The 23,060-nt window shown below is 43.1% G+C and overlaps 1 protein-coding gene across 6 annotated transcripts in view; it reads left to right on the plus strand.

The window, feature by feature from the left end:
- Positions 1-23,060, plus strand: part of LOC141121673 (von Willebrand factor A domain-containing protein 5A-like) — a 147,197-nt gene that overhangs the window by 65,899 nt on the left and 58,238 nt on the right. For 5 of the 6 annotated variants that reach the window (XM_073611367.1, XM_073611403.1, XM_073611394.1 and 2 more), the window contains 4 exons: positions 6,295-6,464; positions 9,700-9,788; positions 17,601-17,745; positions 20,883-20,962. In XM_073611367.1, coding sequence (XP_073467468.1) covers positions 6,295-6,464; positions 9,700-9,788; positions 17,601-17,745; positions 20,883-20,962 — 484 coding nt within the window. Of the gene's footprint in view, positions 1-6,294; positions 6,465-9,699; positions 9,789-17,600; positions 17,746-20,882; positions 20,967-23,060 lie in introns of those variants that run through there. The other variant, XM_073611411.1, reaches the window with a different exon arrangement.

Genomic DNA, 23,060 nt, shown 5'->3' on the forward strand with positions numbered 1-23,060 from the left:
TATCATAACCAAATGGAAAGAACATGGCACAACAGCAAACCTGCCAAGAGACGGCCGCACACCAAAACTCACGGACCGGGCAAGGAGGGCATTAATCAGAGAGGAGCACAGAGACCTAAGGTAACCCTGGAGGAGCTGCAGAGTTCCACAGCAGAGACTGGAGTATCTGTACATAGGATGACAATAAGCCGTACGCTCCATAGAGTTGGGCTTTATGGCAGAGTGGCCAGAAGAAAGCCATTACTTTCAGCAAAAACCAAAATGTCACGTTTTGAGTTTGCGAAAAGGCATGTGGGAGACTCCCAAAATGTATGGAGGAAGGTGCTCTGGTCTAATGAGACTAAAATTGAACTTTTTGGCCATCAAAGAAAACGCTATGTCTGGCGCAAACCCAACACAGCACATCACCCAAAGAACACCATCCCCACCGTGAAACATGGTGGTGGCAGCATCATGCTGTGGGGATGTTTTTCAGCAGTTGGGACTGGGAATCTGGTCAGAGTTGAAGGAAAGATGGATGGTGCTAAATACAGGGATATTCTTGAGCAAAACCTATACCACTCTGTGTGTGATTTGAGGCTAGGACGGAGGTTCACCTTCCAGCAGGACAATGACCCCAAACACACTGCTAAAGCAACACTTGAGTGGTTTAAGGGGAAACATGTAAATGTGTTCTAATGGCCCAGTCAAAGCCCAGACCTCAATCCAATAGAAAATCTGTGGTCAGACTTAAAGATTGCTGTTCACAAGCGCAAACCATCCAACTTGAAGGAGCTGGAGCAGTTTTGCAAGGAGGAATGGGCAAAAATCCCAGTGGTAAGATGTGGCAAGCTCATAGAGACTTATCCAAAGTGACCTGGGGCTGTGATAGCCGCAAAAGGCGGCTCTACAAAGTATTGACTTTAGGGGGGTGAATAGTTATGCACTTTTTCTATTAGTTTGTCCTATTTGTTGTTTGCTTCACAATAATAGTAAAAAAAAATATTCAAAGTTGTGGGCATGTTCTGTAAATGAAATGATGCAAATCCTCAAACAATCCATGTTAATTCCATGGATGTGAGGCAACAAAACACGAAAAAATGCCAAGGGGGGTGAATACTTTTGCAAGGCACTCTAGAATCAGGGCTGAATTTACATCTCAGGTCTAGGAAAAGCAACATTTTCAAAAAACGCACTAAAGTGAATTTCAGAGCAAAAAAATGCAATAAACTACCCACAATTTTGATAAAATATAAGACGAGGATGCACCGAGTAAATAGATACCCAACATGTCCAACCTTAAATTTGTGTGCGCCCGTGATATGGTAACTAACTTCAGTACCCTCTTTCTATAGGCGATGCCTCAGAAGCCCCCCTATACAGTGCTTGAAAAGTATTCAAACCCCTTGACATTTTGCACATTTGTCATGTTACAACCAAAAACGTAAATGTATTTTATTGGGATTTTATGTGATAGACCAACACAAAGTGGCACATAATTGTGAAGTGGAAGGAAAATGATAAATGGCTTTCAAATTTTTTTTACAACCCACCCCCGTTTAGAAGCGTGTTTCTGGCCAGCACGCTGGAAAATCTTTTTATCCCATGCCAAGTATCAGTATGCCTGCAGAAGGTGGAGAAAGATGTTGCAAGGAGTGTCGTTATTTCCTATGCTGCAGCAGTGGCTGCACCTGCCCCGAGGGTACAGTAAGTAGGGCCAGTTATTCTACGGTCACCAGGACTGATGTGAGCGAAGGTCAGGTCAATCTGTCACCATCTGGTAGCTCCTTTAAACGCCATAATGTGGTCAAATTGAGGTGGGCTGGAGAAGGCCCCCCAAATAGGAGAGATGAGGTGGATCGTATTCTGGGGATGGGTTTTAAAGCAAAGAAGATTTTTGCCCTTATCAGCCCAATTGAGTCATATGAGTATGACCTCTCCTTTGTCAAGGCAGAAGGATTAGATGTCTTTTGGGAGAGGTATGAGTAGAGGTGGAAGGAGTCACCAAGATGGGCAGGTTTGTCACCCAAAGTAGTCTCTCGCCAGCCATTATACAAAGACTTCACAATTTTAGTACGTAATGAGTCCATTCCTGCTGCGGATGGTGGTTGGGGAGATATGCGGATGTCCAAACCCCCTTGAGGAAAGTTGTAGATGATAGGGGGATATGGACAAGAGGATGGACAGTGTTAGTAAAACTGCATGTCACGGGTAATGTTGTTAAGCACATCCCTTCGTCTGCCTTTATAGGTCGTGACAGGATTATTACTTTTTATGCAGGGCAAAGAAAGCTGTTCAATCGCTGAGGTGAAAAGGAGCATTTTTCAAGTTCATGTTCTGTGCAGAAATGTTCCCTCTGTTAGGGCTCAGGGCATGTTGCAAAGAACTGCAATAGTATTCATTGTAATCTCTGTAACAAGTTAAGTCAGCCCTATAGCCTTTGCCATGAAGCCCTCCATAATCAGCCAGAGGTTGTGGAAAAACTGCTGAGGATGAAAGAGGAGGAACGTGGGGGGCAGCAAGGGGTTGGTGGAGCTGGGGCCCCCCAGGTGTCAGTTTCCCAATCTGAAGGTGAGACCCTTCTTGTGTCTGCTCCCCAGTCTGTGCTCCCTACTGTATCGGTGACTATATCTGTTGTGTGTTCTTCCCCAGTGTTTCAGGTGGCCAGTGTTCCAAATGCAACTAAGTCATCCAGATTGGCTGAGGCTGTCAAAGGGGCAGATTCGTGCAGATCTGAGGTGGCAGCTTCATCTGGGCCTTCCCTGAGGCAACGTAAGTCCTCTAATGGAGGTTCTAAGGTGAAGAAGGGGGAAGTTGCCACTGCTAATGTTGTAGATGAGGCCTTTCAGGGTAATGCTTCAGGGGAGGAGGGAGAGTGGACCAAGGTGGGGAGAAGGAGGAATAAGGTAGTTTTGACCTCTGCCTCCTCGGTTTCATCTTTAGAGGTAGATAATCTACCTCTGGGAAACAAGTTTTGGTCCTTATCTGAGGGGGAGGAGGAGTCTTCTAAATCCATGTCTCAGATAGAGGAGGATGAGGTAGAGTGTTATCTAAAGAGGTCAAGGTCTCCAGTAGGGAGAGGGAGCTCAGGCTAAGAAACGCCTACCTCAATCATCGTGATGGCAGTTCCCACTCCGATAAAGGTGGCAACGATTAATGTTGCCAGCATAAAATCTGTAAGGGCTCGTAATATGGCCTTATTTTTGCTCAGCGAGATGGATGCTGATATTTTTTTTTTGCAAGAGACCCAGCTAAATAGCCTTGCTGATGTCCACCTGGCAAAGAGGGAGTGGAGGCGTGGGCCCTCTTTCTGGTCTCTTGCGGCTGAGCCTTACAGCGGAGTTGCAGTACTTTTTACTGGCATGGTAACGTGTCGGTGGGTTATCGAGGTAGAGATTGGAAGGTGTATGGTCCTGGATGTCTCTGTGAACGGGCATGGTCTACCTTAATAAATATTTATGGACCACAAACTACATGGGAGAGGAAATGCCTCTTTACAAAGATTAAGCTTTTCCTTTTTACATCTCGTCAAGTTGTCTTTGGAGGTGATTTTAAAACTGTCACTAAGCCCAAAGACAGGAAAGGCTCCACTGACAGCCTGGGATATGATAAGGTCTTTCTTAATACGATAGCCAGGGAAGCAGGTCTGGAAAATGCGCATATTAAGCGTTGCCCAGACAGCATGGGGTACACATTTAAGTGAGGCAGTTGTGAGAGCAGGATAGATAGTTTTTTTTTTTAAAGGGGGACTCTGCCTTTTTGGCTCCTGAGTGTCGTATGGTGAAGTTCTCTGATCACCTCATGCTGTTTGTTATTCTCAATACTTTAGATATGCCACCTAAAGGAAAGGGTATTTGGGGGATGAATTTGGCTCTGCTGGATGACAAGGAGGTAAGGCAATCTTTTGAGGATTTTTTTCAGGCTCAGGTAACCATCCTGGATTTCTACAGCAGTAAGTCGGAGTGGTGGGAGCTTGCCAAAAGCCGGATTAGTGGGTTTTTTAAGGCCATAGGAAAAAGAAAACAGCTTGGTAAGTACCAGCAGCTGCGGAGAAAACTTGATCGCATTGTCTCGAGTGGTGGAGATTCAGTGGCAATCTCTGAGGTGAAACTTCTCCTTAGGAAGTATCAGTATGACCGGCACGCTTCTTTTGTTCTAGAAAGGGACTACGGGAAATATCACTCACCCGACCCTTATCAGAACTGCAAACAAAGCGCAGCAGTTAAGAAGGTTGTTGGGCTAAGGGATAGTATGGGGTCCTTGACAAAATCAAGGTCAGGGATTATGGAGGTCTCAAAGTCTTTTTATGTGTATTTTCTGGGGGAGAAGTACCTCGATTGGGCAAAGATGTCAAGTTTTCTGCATTCTACACCAGGTCTGGGAAATAACATTCTGCTGGCAAGTTTGACGGGGGAAATTGCAGCAGAAGAGGTAGTCAAAGCTATAGATGGTCTGGCTATTAAGAAAACACCTGTGCCAGACGAATTGACGACTGAATTTTATAAGACTTTCAAATTCAGCTTGGTACCTTATCTTGTGGAGGTATTTAATGGCTGTGTGCAAGAGGGTTCGCTCCCTCCCTCCGTGAGACAATCTGCTGTGATTCTGTTGTCAAAAGGCAAGGATCCCTCAATGATTGAGAATTGACACCCCATTAGTCTTCTCAATGTTGATAGAAATATTCTGGCGAAGATAATTTTCTGGCGCTTGTCGTCAGTAGCAGACAGATTGCTTTCTTGGCAGGAGCACTTTTTCAGCGGTGTTAGCTGTCCGGGAGGCTCTGGAACGTTTCAGGGCTGAAGGCTGGGGAAAGTATTTGCTGGCATTGGATCAGGCAAAGGCTTTTGATCGTGTCAATCATGAGTACCTCTGGCTTCTCCTTGACAAGTATGGCCTGGAGGGTGGGTTTATTGGATGGCTTAAGACTTTATACAGAGATGCAGAGAGCTTCATGCTTGTTAACAGTTGGGTTGGATGGCCCTTCGGGGTTGGATTGGGGGTATGCCAGGGGTGTCCGCTGAGCCCTTTGCTATACGTGTTCGCAATTGACCCCTTCATCAGAAGGCTAGAGAGTGGACCGTTGTGCGGGTGCTGATGACGTTTCTGTCTTTATCTCTGGGACAGAGGAGGTGCAGGAGGTGGCCTCAGTGAATGAGCAGTATTCTGAGGCATCAGGCTCCAAGGTCAACAGTGATAAAAGTGAAGTTTTTTGGATGAGCGAGGGAGGTGAGAGCTTTGCACTTCCGGACACGTTCCCAAGGCCTCAGCAGAAATTCAAAGTATTAGGCATGGAGTTTGGCCCTGATGATTACAGTAAGTAAAATTGGGAAGCCAGGCTGAATGATGCTGATGTCAAGGTTAAATGCTGGAATTGGTGGTGGCTCTCCTTGAGGGAAAGGGTGGACTTGATTAAGATCTATCTGATTCCTACCTTTCTGTATGTCAGCTTTTTTTGCATCTTGCTAGAGTTCTGCTATCGTGGTTGTCCAAGAGCGGAGTGTCAGGGTGAAGTGGAAACCATGGACCACTTCTTGCTTCAGTGCCCTTTCAATGTAGAAGTCTATAAAAAAGGTGGGGAGGGCTCTGAATATTCCTTTCTTGCCTAGCATGTGTTGCTGAGTGGTTGTATGGAGCATTGCAGAATCGCAAGGTATTTGATTTGGACACTCTTTTTTTTTAGTCAGCTTAGTAGTCCAATATTACACCTGGAATGCACGGTGTCAGATATCCCTTCGGCAGAAAGTCCTTCCTGTTCCGGTGGTGGTGTGTGAGATTCTTGGTAAGGTAGGGAAAATTCGGGGTCTCGAGAAAGACATGGCGGCAAAGGGTCTGGATAAAGGCGTGGAGGAATATCAGGCCTGTAGCTGATGTTTGTGATCTCTGGGTGTTGGGTTCTTTCCCTGCTTTCTCTCTGGACACTCGCTTAGATTTGCAAGGATAAACATAATTTTGAAGAAAGGCTACATACACATGATAATCTATGTTTCTTGGTCTGAATGTTAATCAAGTTGAGTAATGTGTAGAATTTTTTTTGAAGATGTCTGTGCTATTTAGTGATATAACAGTGATATTGGTCTTGGTTGGAAAAAAACCCTTTTGTTCATATATTACAGGTTGAAGTAAGCCTTTATTATTATTGATAATCTTATTATTATTATTATTATTATTATTATGTTTAGTCGTGTATACAATATGTTATGCATACATAAAAAAAAAAAAAATTAAATATCTGTTTTTTGTGTTTATGTTGGAGTAAAACGAATGTCTTCTTAGTCTCTCTTTGTTATAATCTTATTTTCTCCCTGTGTTCTGTAGGGTCCATTATGGCGGAGTCAGTGGCCATGTTCAATTTCCACTCAAGTCTCTCAGCTGGACATGAGCAGTCCAATTGCGGCGAGTTTATTTTCCTTGTAGACCGGTCTGGCAGTATGGGCTGGTCGATGAGTTCTGAGCCAAAATCCCCAAAACGGATTCAGAGTGCCAAGGTCAGTAAATTGCTTAAGCTAACCATCTTAAGCAGGCCATACATGGTCGAATTTCGAACGAATTTTCTTTTCAAAATCAGAAATCAGCCGACCAAGCCTTCAATTTCACCTCATGTTGCTACAGAAAAGAATCTTCTTTTCTCTCTGGAAATTTTCTTTTCTTATTACATTCCTCGCACGATTCTCCCATCATTGATTAGAAAATCGTTAGTTTTTAAAAAATTTCCAACATGTCCGATTCCGAATTTGATTGCCGCACGAAAATCGGCCGTTGCTGCAGCCCACTAATGGTGCGAAATCGTGTATGGCCGGCATAAGACTGACAACTATGAAAAGGTGTCGAAGGATCCTTGTTTAAACAGTTGTGTGTTTATGATAAATCAGTCACTGAGCATCAGGCAGAACATGGGCTGTCCCAGGGCTTTTTTTCAGCAGGAACGTGGAAGAACGCAGGTCCGGCACCTCCAGCACTGAATGTATGTAATGGCAAGGTGGCAAGGAATGCTGGGGTGTGCTGGAGGGTCTATTGATGCTGTCTACTGACCAATCTATTGTCACTGGCAGGGATCTATTTTTGTGTGGAGGTCTATTGTTGCTGGAAAGGTCTACTGTTGCTGGTGGGGGTCTTATGTTGCTGGGGGGTCAGTTGTTGCTGGGAGGGATCTACTGTTGAGGGAGGAGTCTATTGTTGCTGGCTGCTGGAGGGTCTTTTGATGCTGGCCAGGGCTGCTGTTACAAATCACGGGGCCCCATACAGCCTACCTGACAGGGCCCCCTGGCCAAAAGTGACTAAGAGCATAGATTTATCGGTCCCTTTCTCTGCAGCCTCAGTTGCACAGATGAATGAATAGGAAGCGCTCTGAGGCTTCCTGTTTATTTACAAATGGAAGCATAGTAAATAGAGTTTACTATGCTCCAGTGATGAATGGACACAGGATTGGTACCGATTGCTCACTGTGTTCTTTCAGGAAAGGAAGGGGCCGGTAAATGACATATTCACCATCCCCTTCCCTTGCTCTCCATCCTGAAACATCCCAGTGGGGGCCCATAGCAGCTGCTGGCAGGAGCGGAAAGGAGGGAAGCCGCCAGCTCTGTGGGGGAAAGGGGTACATGGGGGTTCCAGATAGCAGATGGAAGGGGTACATGTGCTAGGACCAATCCCCCTGCAGTGCACCTGGAGGGAGAAAGAGGAGGAAAAGCTGGCAGTACTGCAAGGGGAGGCAGAAGAGGATTGGTGTCTGCAATAAGACAGTACAGCCGGCCCTTCTGCTCAGCAGGCGCCTGGGCCTTATCAGTGGCCCTATTGCTGGGTGCTGGGAGATTTGTTGTTGCTGCTGGGGGTCTATTGTTGCTGGGGTGGTATTTTGTTGTGGGGGGAAAATTGTTGCTGGGGAGGAGTCTCTTGTGTGGGGGATATATTGTTGCTGGGGTGGGGTCTATCATTTGTGGGGGGGGGGTCTACTGTTGCTGGCGTGGGGTCTATTGTTGCTCACTGGAGAAGATCTATTATACTGTATTTCTGTATTATCATTAACAAATTCTGTGCAAATCACTTAGTAGCACAAAATGATACTTGGTTCTGTATTCTCTAAAATGGGCGGTACTGGGAGGTGGATAGGAGGTGGAACCAAGGGATGGTGCTCAGAGTTGGGTCGGGAGAAGAAACAAAGGGTGACCCAGAAGGGGGGGAGTTCCTGTCCCTATTCTCTGAGAAAAAAAGCCCTGGGCTGTCCTATAATGTAAGGGATGAGTGCCTTTACTGCTTAGCCTTGTGTTAGACCAGAAACTGGTTTCTCAAAAACACAGCAGATTTTTTAGGCACAAAATGATGTGATAGATAAAATATAACAACATTTTATTTCAAAATTCTAAAAACATAGTCATTACAAAATCATTGTAACACCCTCTACACTCAGTAGATCAAAACTGTGCCCAAACCCAAGCATGGGGAAAGAAACTCATTCAGACAGGGTATAAAGTGTGTGAAGGTCCATCCATTGGAAGTGAGTATATGTGGTATCAGCATGGAAAGGAGAGGTCACATCCATGCTTGTTTAGTCAAAGCGTTTCGCAAGATATACTTGCTTCCTCAGGTCTGTTTGGGTGGGTGCTATAAGTGCATATACATGAAATTACCATACCATCATATCATATTAGGATTACATTTCTCATCTTACAAAAACATTTCTTGTATTTATAGTGCAAAAATATGTTCATCACTATTCATAAGTAACAAATGGATTATGAATACTTATGAATAGTGATGAACATATTTTTGCACTATAAATACAAGAAATGTTTTCGTAAGATGAGAAATTTAATCCTAATATGATAGGATACTTATGTAATTTTGTGTATATTCACTTATAACACCCACCCAAACAGTCCTGAGAAAGCAAGTAAATCTTGTGAAATGCGTTGACTAAACAAGCATGGAGGAATCGTGGATTTAACCTCTTCTTTCCACGCTGATACCACATATACTCACTTCCTATAGATGGACCTCCATGCACTTTTTATACCTTGTCTGAATGGGTTTCTTTCCCCATGCTTGGGTTTGGGTACTGAGTGTAGAGGGTGCTACAATGATTTTACCATGACTATGTTTTTAGAATTTTGAAATAAAATGTTGTTATTTTATCTATCGCCTCATGTTGTGCCTACAAAAGCAGCTGTGTTTTTGAGAAACCAGTTTTTCTGAGTCTTTCTCCATTTTATATATAATTGGATGTTGGCAAGGTAAAGCTCTTCCCTTTTCCTCTGAGCATCTTGGCAACATCCTGCACCCAGCTGTGAAATGTTTAGCACCTCCACTAATTCTACAACTAGCACCAGACATCATGCACAAGCTAAAGTTAGGTAGGTGGAGACTGTCTTAGATTTTGGGGTGGAGGAACTTGACCTGAACCCGATAGAACTCCTTTGGGATGAATTAGAGCGGAGACTGCGAGCCAGACCTTCCTGTCCAATATCAGTGTCTGACCTCACAAATTTGCTTCTGGAAGAATGGTCAAAAATTCCCATAGACACACTCCTAAACCTTGTGGACGGCCTTCCCAGAAGAGTTGAAGCTGTTATAGCTGCAAAGGGTGGGCCAACTCAATATAGAACCCTACGGACTAAGACTGGGATGTCATTAAAGTTCATGTGCAGGTAAAGGCAGGTGTCCCAAAACTTTTGACAGTATAGCGTATATTCAATATCCAAGTCTCCATTCATTGTCTTTCATCTGCAGGAGACGCTGGTTCTTCTATTGAAGAGTTTACCTCTCGGGTGTTACTTTAATATTTATGGCTTTGGCTCCCATTTTGAGTCTTTCTTCCCGTGAGTATAAAGGTTGGATTGTGAGTAGTCTGTGCGTGAAGCAGTTTAATTCCAAAGTTTGATTATATGTAGTGTGATGACTGTGCTTAAGATAATATGTAGATATGCTGCCCCCCTAAAGAAGCTCCCCTAAGGGTACTTCAGAGGTGAATAGATAGATAGAATGGGGTAATGTTGCTCCCTATACTTGGTTAGGCGTGAGTAAGTATTAAAGGAAATAAATTAAAAGTAATAAAAAGCCAATGTGCTGGCTCCACAGCGGAGGTGCCCCACCTAATTGCAGGTTATATGTATAACCAGGTGTGCTATTGCATATATAATCCCTTCACAAGGTGTGTGGTTATTAGACTGAGCCTGGGTTCACACATGTGCGGTGCGAATTGAAGCTGGGGTTTCACTGGGAAGATAAAAACCTGCTGTTCAAAAGGTTTCACTGCGTTGTAGCTGCGGATCAGTGAGCAGGGAGAGGAGGAGGGGGGGGGGGGGGGGAGGGGGGGGTGTAGTGAGGAGAAGGAGAAAATCCTTGTTCAGAATGCAATGCATCTGCGAATCAGATGCGTTCCCATAGGAGATAATAGGCTTGTAGTTCGCACCGCAATGCCCAAAAAACGCACACGTTTTTTGTGCAATGCGCAGTGCGAATGCAACGCACATATGTGAACCAGATACATTCAAATTAATGTATTTTAAAATGTCCTGCGAATTGGATGCGGTGTAAACTGCATCTAATTCGCATAGGTGTGAACGGGGGCTAAGGGTGAGTATAGTTCTGCTTTAACCAAGGGATGCACAAACATAACAATCTGGTTGTATGTGGATTATCAATTGCTTGCTGATCATTTGTAATAAGGATACATTGTCAGAGAATCCCTCAGAGAATTGTCAGAGAATTGTCATTCTCTGACAATGTATCCTTATTACAAATGATCAGCAAGCAATTGCTAGTCCACATATAACCAGATTGTTATGTTTGTGCATCCCTTGGTTAAAGCAGAACTATACTCACCTTCTTTCCAGCACTGAAAGGTCCCAAAGCTCCCTGACGGCTGCTGACATCTTCGGTCGGTTTACTTCAGGATATCCATCTCCAGCCATTTTCATTGGCCATGCTAAGATGGCATCAGTTCCATGCATGCACGGGAGTTCATTCATCTTGCCACTACCTTGATTGAGCTCTACTTCCTTATGAACGCTGAGGATCACCTTTGGAATCCCATCGACCACGCCGATAAGGAGATCACAGAGGCCATATCCATATGCGCAGTGCCCCTTTGGGGTGACTGGATCTGGTGAGTGGGGACCCTTGAGGGGGAGCACTAAGTCACCAAGGATACTGAGAGCACTCAAGTCACGTTTTTGAAAATTCTTTTTCACCGTTTTGAAGACATCTTTATGCACTAATTATGGACTGTTATATATACACTTCAAAATAATAATTTTTTGAACTCAGTTCACCTATTATACTCATGGACTTTTTAACCTGGTAGCTGTATACCATTTATCTAATTGGTCAACTGCATGGTGGTCTATGGGCATACTGCTATTATTTATGATGTTATTATTGTTTAAGCTATAGTTACGGAGGTCTACTATTAATTCATCACTGAGTATCGTACTGTATTAATTCATCACTGAGTATTCATTCATCACTGAGTATCGTACACTGATAAGCTTATACATATACGAGTTATTTTTTTGGTATTTATAGGGATATCACTTAAGGTATATTTTTACACTTGATGAGTGTATAATTTTGGTTTAATCACATATTATCACTACCACAAGTCTAATAACCACACACCTTGTGAAGGGATTATATATGCAATAGCACACCTGGTTATACATATAACCTGCAATTAGGTGGGGCACCTCCGCTGTGGAGCCAGCACATTGGCTTTTTATTACTTTTAATTTATTTCCTTTTATACTTACTCACGCCTAACCAAGTATAGGGAGCGCCATTACCCCATTCTATCTATCTAATTCCAAAGTTTGAAATCCATGATAAACCTGTATGAGCTTCTGTATATCAGTGTTATGATGTATATGGCTGTATGCAGCTCTATGGGAATCTCAGAGGAAATAACCGTTATGCCGCGTACACACGATCGCACATTCGGACAACAAAATCCCTGTTTTTTTTCCGACAGATGTTGGCTCAAACTTGTCTTGCATACACACGGTCACACAAATGTAGTCGGAAATTCCGAACGTCAAGAACGCGGTGACGTACAACACCTACCATGAGCCGAGAAAAATTTAATACAATAGCCAGTGTGGCTCTTCTGCTTGATTCCGAGCATGCGTGGAATTTTGTGCGCTGGAATTGTCTACACACGCTCGGAATTTCCGACAACGGATTTTGTTGTCGGAAAATTTGAGATCCAGCTCCCAAATTTTGTTTGTCGGAAATTCCAACGGAAAATGTCTGATGGAGCCTACACACGGTCGGAATTTCCGACAACAAGCTCCCATCGGACATTTGTTGTTGGAAATTCCGACCGTGTGCACGGGGCATAAGAATGAGTTTTGGGTAGAAAATAAGTTCAGCTGCAACTAAAGTCATTTGCAGTTCAGGAAAATGGCCATTTGATGCAATAGAAATGAATTACCAGTCATGACCTTCCTGGCATTTGAACTGTGGCCAGGTGGCTTAGAAGAACCAGTCATGGGGGTTTTCTTGTGTGCTAGTCCTATTCTCATAAAATGTAGGGTTCCCAGCAGCATTTTGTCAGTGTGTGTGTTGGAGAGACCTGGAGTAAAAAGGGAGAGTTCCTAGTAGAGTGTTTGCAGGGAGAGAGAGCTGCTATTGTACAGTGCTTTATACAGTACTATATACATTACACTGAATTACAGTGTGGTGGGCTATACATTGTACTATATGCATTACACTAAATTACAGTGTGGTATATATTATACTATATACATTACATTGAATTACAGTGTGGTGGGTTATACATTATTATACTATATACATTACACTGAATTGTAGTGTGGTGGGCTATATACTATTGTACTATATACATTACACTGAATTACAGTGTGGTGGGCTATATACTATTGTACTATATACATTATACTGAATTACAGTGTGGTGGGCTATATACTATTGTACTATATACATTACACTGAATTACAGTGTGGTGGGCTATATATTATTGTACTATATACATTACACTGAATTGCAGTGTGGTGGGCTATATATTATTGTACTATATACATTACACTGAAGTAGTGTGGTGGGTTCTATATTATTGGACTATATACATTACACTGAATTATAGTGTGGTGGGCTATATATTATTGGACTATATATATATATTACTCTGACCTATAGTGTGGTGGGCTATATATTATTGGACTATATATTTTACACTGACCTATAGTGTGGTGGGCTATATATACCTTCCAACTTTTTTACATGGGAACGAGGGACACCTTTTAGCAAAAGTATGTAGGCAAGGGACACCCCCCCCCCTGCCATGCCCCTTAAAGGAGAATTCTACAAAAAATTATTAGTTAAACCCATAAGTGCTTTTTTTACCATTTACTATTCCTTTTATAGTGGCTTTTAAAATTTGCAAATGCAACAATTTAGAAGTTAGATGAAAGGTTTAGCGCTGGGAAACACTTTTTGAAAGATAAAACGTGCATTTTATATACAACTATATAGATCAGACCAAAATGAGGGACAAATGAGGAGGGACAGAGGGACTTTGTCTCAAATCAGGAACGCTTTAGTGCAATGTACTATATACATTGCACTAAATTATAGCGTGGTGGGTTATAATATTATTGTACTATATATATATATATATATATATACTACACTAAATTACAGTGTGGTGGGCTATATATTGTACTATATACCTTACACTAAATTACAGTTTGGTATATATTGTACTATACACATTACACTGAATTATAGTGTGGTGGGTTATATATTATTGTACTATATACATTACACTGAATTACAGTGTGGTGGGTTATATATTATTGTACTATATACATTACACTGAATTACAGTGTGGTGGGTTATATATTATTGTACTATATACATTACACTGAATTACAGTGTGGTGGGTTATATATTATTGTACTATATACATTACACTGAATTATAGTGTGGTGGGTTATATATTAGTGTACTATATATTACACTGAATTACAATTTGGTGGGTTATATATTATTGTACTATATATATTAGCACTTGAGCTTTGGAAGGTTTTTCCCCCTTCACGACCAGGGAATTTTTTTAATATTCAGCACTGGCACTATACTTTAACTGGTATAATTTTTTTCCCACAAATAGAGCTTTCATTTGGTGGTATTTGATCACCATGGTTTTCTTTTTATTATATAAAGGAAAAAAAAACAATATTTTCTACTTTCAGTTATAAAACATATCCAATAAAAATAAAATGTCTTTATAAATTTAGGCCAAAATGTATTCTGCTACATGTCTTTGGTTAAAAAAAAAATCCCAATAAGCATATATTTATTGGTTTGTGTGAAAGTTATTGCATCTACAAGTGGGACTGGGAGAGTGTGGTGGACAATCTGGCACTAACTAACACTGTCTGGGAGGTACACAAACTGACTAGCACTAACATCAATAGTGACACTTATACAGTGATTAGTGCTAATACTATACACTGTCCCCGATTTGGAACAAAGTCTAATCTATATAATTGTATATAAAATGCACTATTTAGTTTTCAAAAAGTGTTTCCCAGTGCTAAACCTTTCATCCAATTTCTAAATTGCTGTATTTGTAAATTTCAAAACCCAGTATAAATGAATAGAAGTGGTAAAAAAGCACTTGTGGGTTTAGGTAATATTTTTTTGTATGTTTCTCCTTTAAGGGGGTGTGTCCTATGCCTACACTCTTTTGCTAATAGGTTTCCCTTGTTCCCATTTCAAAAAGTTGTGAGGTATGCTAATGACACTGGCTGGGAAGGGGTTAATGTCTAGTGGCGATCAGCTATAAATGTGTGCCTAACAATGTGTAATGTGTATAATGTGTGCTGCTTTTGCTTTACTATCTGTGTTTTCCCCCTGCTTTGCAGGGAGCAGAAACAGTCATATCTGCTGTTCCCGTTTTGTAAACACAGAACTCTGTGTGTGAGTGGTCACAGCCAATCAGCTGAAATTGACAGCCAAACTTGTGCTGTATCCAATCACAGCATAGGTTGGCAAGGGGCGTGCGCATGCGTACCAGTATGCTGTTTAGGCAAGAGCTGCCACCTGCCAGCAGTACAACTACTGTGGGGAAGTGGAATGTGGTTACACCGAATTTTAATATGGTGGGCTATATATTATTGTAGTATATACGGACATTACACTGAATTACAGTGCAGTGGGTTATATATTATTGTACTGTATACATTACACTGAATTATAGTGTGGTGGGCTATATATTATTGTACTATATACATTACACAGAATTAGTGTGGTGGGTTATATATTATTGTACTATATACATTACACTGAATTATAGTGTGGTGGGTTATATATTATTGTACTATATACAGTACACACTCGGAAATACTCAGAGACCGCTCGGATGCACTCGGAAACCCTTGGAAAGGCTTGGAAACACTCAGGAACTTAGTGTTTCCGAGTATTTCTGAGCGGCTCTGAACAGCTGGGCAAATGAGGTACTGCACACCGCAGAGGCTTGATTCCTGCTCGTTTTGCGAGACAACACTGGCAAACTGAGTCAGGATTTTAAAAAAATAATGGCTCGTATTGAGAAACGCTCATTATCCGTGTTACTCGCAATCCGAGGTTCCACTGTATATACATTACACTGAATTACAGTGTGGTGGGCTATATATTATTGTGCTATATACATTACACTGAATTATAGTGTGGTGGGTTATATATTATTGTACTATACACATTACACTGAATTACAGTGTGGTGGGTTAATCAGGGCTCAAAATTTCAAGTCCTGAGCTACTAGTCTGGCCTTAAGGGTTACTCGCCACCAGTTGCCCCACCCAGCCCCTACCCTGCCCCGCTCCGCCCCGCTCCTAATTCCGCTCCTAAACATGCAAACATTCCCTCATAAATCATCTCATGAAATTACACTTAAATGTTTTATGCAGAATTAAGTTACAAAAATAAATATTTAGAACAACTTTATTAGTGCCCCTTAGCACAGCCTCACCTGTGCTCATCAATGCAGGCTCACCTGTGCCAATCAGTGCAGCCTCACCTGTGCCCACCATTGCAGCCTCACCTTGCCCACCATTGCAGCCACACTGTGCCCCAACATTTCACCCTCACTGTGCCCCACCATTGCACCCTCACTGTGCCCCACCATTGCAGCCTCACTGTGCCCACCATTGCAGCCTCACTGTGCCCACCATTGCAGCCACACTGTGCCCACCATCCATTGCAGCCACACTGTGCCCACCATCCATTGTAGCCACACTGGGCCCACCATCCATTGTAGCCACACTATGCCCATCATCCATTGTAGCCACACTGTGCCCACCAATTATTGTAGCCACACTGTGCCCACCAATTATTGTAGCCACACTGTGCCCACCATCCATTGTAGCCACACTGTACCCACCATCCATTGTAGCCACACTGTGCCCACCAGTGCAGCCACACTGTGCCCACTATTGCAGCCACACTGTGCCCACTATTGCAGCCACACTGTGCCCACTATTACAGCCACACTGTGCCCACTAACGCAGCCACACTGTACCCACTTTTGCAGCCTCACTGTTCCCACTATTGCAGCCACACTGTGCCCACTATTGCAGCCACACTGTGCCCACTATTGCAGCCACACTGTGCCCACTATTGCAGCCTCACTGTGCCCACTATTGCAGTCTCACTGTGCCCATTGCAGCCACACTGTGCCCACTATTGCAGCCTCACTGTGCCCACTATTGCAGCCACACTGTGCCCACTATTGCAGTCTCACTGTGCCCATTGCAGCCACACTGTGCCCACCAATGCAGCCTCACCTGGGCAGAGGAAGATCACAGAGCGCGGATAGCACGCTGTTACAGCTTACGTTACAATTGCCTCCGCTCTGCTCATCGTCACACATAGCCCCGCCTCCTTCTGACCCGGAGCCTGTGATAGACAGAATGCATCCCAGCATTGGACACTCGTTTTGTCTATCACAGGCGCAGGTGCTCGCCACCCCCCCTCCCCCCCCCCCCTGCTCTCAGGCAGCCCAGCTCCTCGCCAGCCACAAAATGCGAGTAGGCGAGTGGAAAAATGAGGGCTGTTATATATTATTGCACTATATACATTACACTTAATTTCTTAGTCTGGTGGGCAATTTATTATTGTGCTGTACATTACACTGAATTACAGTGTAATGTGATATATATTATTGAACTATATACAGTACATAACCCTGAATTACAATGTGGTGGGCTATGCACAGTATTATTGTGTATCCCACCCTCTGTGTTTTAGGACTACAACTTTTAGAATTTTTTGTTTGTGTCAATAACCATTACAGTCACAGTTTAGCTGTTAGACCCCCTTACAGTTTTCTTTATTATTTCAATTCATTCTCAGACTGTTGGAAATGGTTGGTTGGTTAATAGTCGGACATCAAAGAATCTCAGTGTGGTCTTAGTAAAGCATGTTCAAGCCACAGCAAGATTCATTTCTGAGAATTCTGGCAATTCTTTGATTGCAGCCAAATTTGCCAGACATCTCAGTCCATCTGTAGAGCCTTCTGTAGGTCCTGCAATCTGCCCCATGTAAGTTGCAGTTTACATCCCCTCCAGTGACCATATAACATGACCTTGTTAAATAATGTTCCCTAGGGAGAGTGTGGAGTACACACAGCAGTCCATGGAGGAGGCGGTGAAGAAGGTCAATAAAATGAATGCCAAATTTGGAGGAACAGAAATTCTCAAACCCCTAAAGAACATCTACCAAACAGACGGGAGAGCCGGGCACCTCCGACAGGTCAGTGAGGCTGTAAAACATTTGGTAGCTGCTGCTGAGTGTGGAGTAAGAGAGTTCCAAGCACTCAGGTTATGGGGTCACAGAGCTTGCTTATAACTTATTTGAATTTTACATTTTGCCTGAATTTCTCCTATAATATGAGTTTATTATGCATTTATATAGTTTAGCATGTCCCTCAAAGGAGCCACTGTTTTCTTGGGTTTTCCAGTACCCACGACTCTCCAAGCAGCACCACACTATCCAACACACAAGGACTGAATGGTGGATATTTTATTGCAACAATATACACATGTAGCACTACCCTCATAGGTGCTGCTGGCGAATGGTTCCACTATCCTTGCACAGCCAGGCAGCAAGTATTTTCCACTCGCATCCAGACACAAGAAACAGTCTTTGAGCTTGTTTTTGTTGTTTTATTAGGGGTGATAACTTGGATGGGGTAGAGGGGTTATGGGATGCCCAACGACTGAAACGACAGATGGGGGACAACTTCCTCCCTATGTATAAAAATCCTGGACTGTTCTCCCTCCTGGCCTCCAACAGTTTTTGATGATTAACCCTTTCACGTCTAAGGCTATTTGTGACATTTGTTGCTTACAGGAGGAGGCGGGGCTGTGTGTTAAAATCTGTATGAACCCCCAAACATTTTATATATATATATATATATATATATATATATATATATATATATATATATATATATATATATATATATACATATATATATATATACACATATATATATATATATACACATAATATATATATATATATATATATATATATATATATATATATATATATATATATATATATATATATATATATATATATATATATATATATATATATATACATATATAATATATATACATATATAAAAAACATATATATATATATATATATATATATATATATATATATATATATATATATATATATGTGTGTGTATATATATATATATATATATATATATATACATATATAAAAAACATTTTTTAGCAGAGACCTTACAATGATGATTGTTGCAATATTATATGTCACACTGTATTGGTGCAGCGGCCTTCCAAACTAATTTTTTGGGGGAAAAAATACACTTCCATGAGTTAAAAAAAAACTGAACAGTAAAGTTAGCCCAATTTTTTTGCATAATGTGCAAGATGATGTTACGCCGAGTAAATAGATATGTAACATGTCATGCTTTAAAATTGTGCACGCTTGTGGAATGGGGACAAACTACGGTACCTAAAAATCTCCATAGGCGACGCTTTAAAAAAATGTAACGGTTACCAGGTTCAAGTTACAGAGTTAGTCTTTTGCCAGAATTATTGCTCTCGCTCTAACGATCGTGATGATACCTCACATGTGTGATTTGAACACTGTTTACATTTGCGGGTTTAACATTTACGTATGCGTTTTCTTTGCTGCGCGAGCACGCGGTGACGGGGGCACTTAAATAAAATAAGAATTTTTAATTTTTTTTTTACATTATCCCTTTTAAAAAAAAATTAAATAAATCTGATCGCTTTTATTGCTGTCACAAGGAATGTAAACATCCATTGTGACAGTAATAGGTGGTGACAGGTACTCTTTATGGAGGGATAAAAAGACCCCAAATCCCTCCTTTGCACTTAAAAGTATTCAGATCGCCAAAAACTGTGATTCTGAATACTGTCTTTTTTTTTTCAGGGTCATTGGCAGGCGTGCCGTCGCTTCCGGGATTTTACTTTGGAGACCCGATCTGAGCTGATTCCGGCTTTTTTTGGGTCTGCACACAGCCGGCCTATGCGCTGGCTGGTGGCTCAGATCTTGCGGTGGGACAGGAGGCCAAGGCAGAGCGTCGGAAAGGTGGCAGGGAAGTCCCCTCCCGCTGCTTTAGAAAAACAGCCAAGTGGCTTTTAGCCACATAAGTTGGTATCGCTAAACCGCCTGCTCTAAAAAACGGTACTGGGGTAATGCCTGCAGCTGCATATCACCCCAGTATAATCCCTTAATGCCGTGAATGCAAATTTGCGTACGGTCGGCGTGAAGGTGTTAAAAGCAAAAGCCCCTTAAGGACTAGGAACTCCCAGTCCCTTTTAAAAAATAGCACAGTGTGTTGTAATCTGTATTCAGAAGTATCTGCAACTCCTCTGTAGAAACTGCTCCCAGCTCTACTGCCTGCAGGAACTACCAACTCTCTTGGCTGCTTGTCCACCAGTCCACCTGCTGCTCCGAAGATCTCCCAGGGCATGGGATGGGAAGGGTCAAGCACAGTGCTGTCCTCCTGAAAGGCTTGCTACATGTGGCAGTCTCTCCCCTTGTGAATCCCCGGGTGTGCTGACATACTCACACTGTTCTTCTTGCTCCCTGCTTCTCCTTAGGCAAGATTCCTTTCAAACGTACTGCTGTCAGGATCCTCCCAAGCCAACCCAAGCCCAGTCTGGAGGCAGAGCCCCCCACCACCAGACACAGGGGTCCCCTCCCTGACTACCAACAGTCTCCTCAGCACTCCATCTTCTACCTGACTCCCCTACTGGCATGGCTCCACCATATTTAAGAGACTGACTCAGCCATCGTTCCAGGACATTCTGCATAGGGATTGGCCAAGCTATCTCAAGTATGCAGATCAGCCATAATTTAGTAGCACTCTAGAGTGTGCTACATACAATAACCATGTCTACCCTGTGACAGCCTCTTGCCCAGGAACAGTCCTTCCTATTTCCTCTCTCCGGAGCCCTGGTAGTGCTGGGATCCATAGTTCCAGGACCAATCTGTAATACATGCTCAGTCTCCCTGGGGACTATATTTAAAACAAGTCAAAGTTCCTCCCAGCATTCTCTGTTCTTCCCACACTCCACAGCAGCTCAGTTTCCTCCTCCTCGCTGTGAACCCGGGTGGTGGGTGGGCTTACTCGGGCTTCACACACAGCCCAGCAGCAGTGATAATAGCCCCGTCCCTGCTGCCAGACAGAGCAGTGCTGTGGAACAGAGCAGCAGTAGACCAGGGGCTAGACAGTGAAGTAAAGTATAAACAGAGTTGATGACCTATGTTGCTCCATTATTCATATTTATACTTGTGGCATATTGGATCAATTGTGATCAGTTCATCTTTTCCTTATTCTGTTGTAACTGATCCCCTCTTTGTCCTTTCTACAGCTATTTGTCCTCACAGATGGAGAAGTCAGGAACACAAAGCAAGTGATTAAGGAAGTTCAGAAAAACGCACAGAATCACCGGTAATTATAAATATTCCACCCATGGAATTAAAATCTGATCACTGTATCTACCTCTCTGTATAGTAACATGGAGTCCAATCATCTTCCAATGACCTGAGAGTTCTGCCACCTGCTGGTGAGGCATAATATTTCAACTTCACTATTCAGATACAATGGTATATTTATTTTTGCATACAATCTTAATGTTCCTTTTTTTTTTAATTTAATTAAGATATAATGGTTGGGGGTAATTTTTATCTGATTTTATTTATCAAGGTTTAAAAAGTTTGTAAATATGTGCAAATGTACTATCTGCAGGGGCGTAGCTATAGGGGTTGCATGGGTCTCATTTCTGACCTGGTCCCATGCTCCAGGGGGCCCATGTGGCTCCCATGTGTACCAGGATAGGAGGAGCAGTAGGGGTGACAAACAGAGGAACTGAGCCCCTTTATTTTCATCTTGAGGCCACTGAAAGCCTGTTTCTCCTCCTCTTCTGCCCAGAGGTATTCAGTGGCTACAGGATGAAAATGGCCCAGCTTTCCTGTTCCTGAGCCATACACCAGTCAGTGGGAGGGGCCAGAGGACTTGTCATGGGGGAAGGGGATTCAGAGAAGGTTGAATTAAAAGTTCTAAAAGAGGAGGGAGGAGCAGAGGAGCCCATGAGGGTCAACAAAGTATTATGCCGCGTACACACGAGTGGACTTTACGGCAGACTTGGTCCGGAGGACCGAAGTCCGTCGGATAATTCGATCGTGTGTGGGCTCCAGCGGACTTTTGTTTCCCAAAAGTTCAACGGACCTAGAAATGAAACATGTTTCAAATCTTTCCGACGGACTTGAGTCCGGTCGAAAAGTCCGCTCGTCTGTATGCTAGTCCGACGGACAAAAAACGACGCTAGGGCAGCTATTGGCTACTGGCTATCAACTTCCTTGTTTTAGTCCGGTCGTACGTCATCACATACGAATCCATTGGACTTTGGTTGATTGTGTGTAGGCAAGTCCGTTCATTCGGAAAGTCCGTCGGAAAGTCCGCCAGACCCAGTCCGTCGAAAAGTCCACCCGCGTGTACGCAGCATTAATTACACCCGGCCACTTACTATGACTGACCTAGGTCCTGCTGCCCCTAGATAAAATAACAAAAATAAAAACTACTGACACCAGTGGTGGGAGTGCCAAGGTAGGAAAAGTTGCCCTTGCGACTGGGCTCTGGCGTTTTGCCACCGTGGGGCGGACCCAAGACAGCAGGAAGGGGGCTTTTTTCAGAACATGTGAAAGGGTCCCACTACGGGACCGTAATAAAGAGCCCTGTGACAGGGGTTAAAGAGCCTCAGGATCAGTGGGAAGGGCCCAGAGGGAAGGGCCCCCAGCTGGGGAATAGTTTCTTGTACCAGGGCCCTGAAGGTTCTAGTTATGCCTCTGACTATCTGCGCTGAGATATCGGAATAAAACCAGGCAGCTAGCAAAAAAATTGGTTGATCACAAGTTAAAAAACATATATAACAAGTTGCAGCACTCCAAAATATGATTGTAATTTTAACAACATGGACCTTGCTTTGTGCACTGGTGCGCAGTCATGTTGGAACAGGAAGGGGCCATCCCCAAACTGTTCCCACAAAGTTGGGAGCATGAAATTGTCCGAAATGTCTTGGTATGCTGACGCCTTAAGAGTTCCCTTCACTGGAACTAAGGGGCCAAGCCCAACCCCTGAAAAACAACCCCACAACATAATTCCCCCCTCCACCAAATGATTCGGACCAGTGCACAAAGCAAGGTCCATAAAGACACGGATAAGGGAGTTTGGGGTGAAGGAATTTGACTGGCCTGCACAGACTCCTGACCTCAACCTGCTAGAACTCCTTTGGGATGAATTAGAGCAGAGACTGTGAGCCAGGCCGTCTCGTCCACATCAGTACCTGACCTCACAAATGCGCTTCTTCAAGAATGGTCAAACATTCCCATAGACACACTCCTAAACCTTGTGGACGGCCTTCCCAGAAAAGTTGAAGCTGTTAGAGCTGCAAAGGGTGGGCCAACTCAATATTGAACCCTATGGACTAAGACTGGGATGCCATTAAAGTCCATGTGCGTGTAAAGGCAGGTGCCCCAATACTTTTGGTAAT

The sequence above is a fragment of the Aquarana catesbeiana genome, linkage group LG01 (assembly GCF_042186555.1).
Source record: "Aquarana catesbeiana isolate 2022-GZ linkage group LG01, ASM4218655v1, whole genome shotgun sequence".
NCBI lineage: Eukaryota > Metazoa > Chordata > Amphibia > Anura > Ranidae > Aquarana > Aquarana catesbeiana.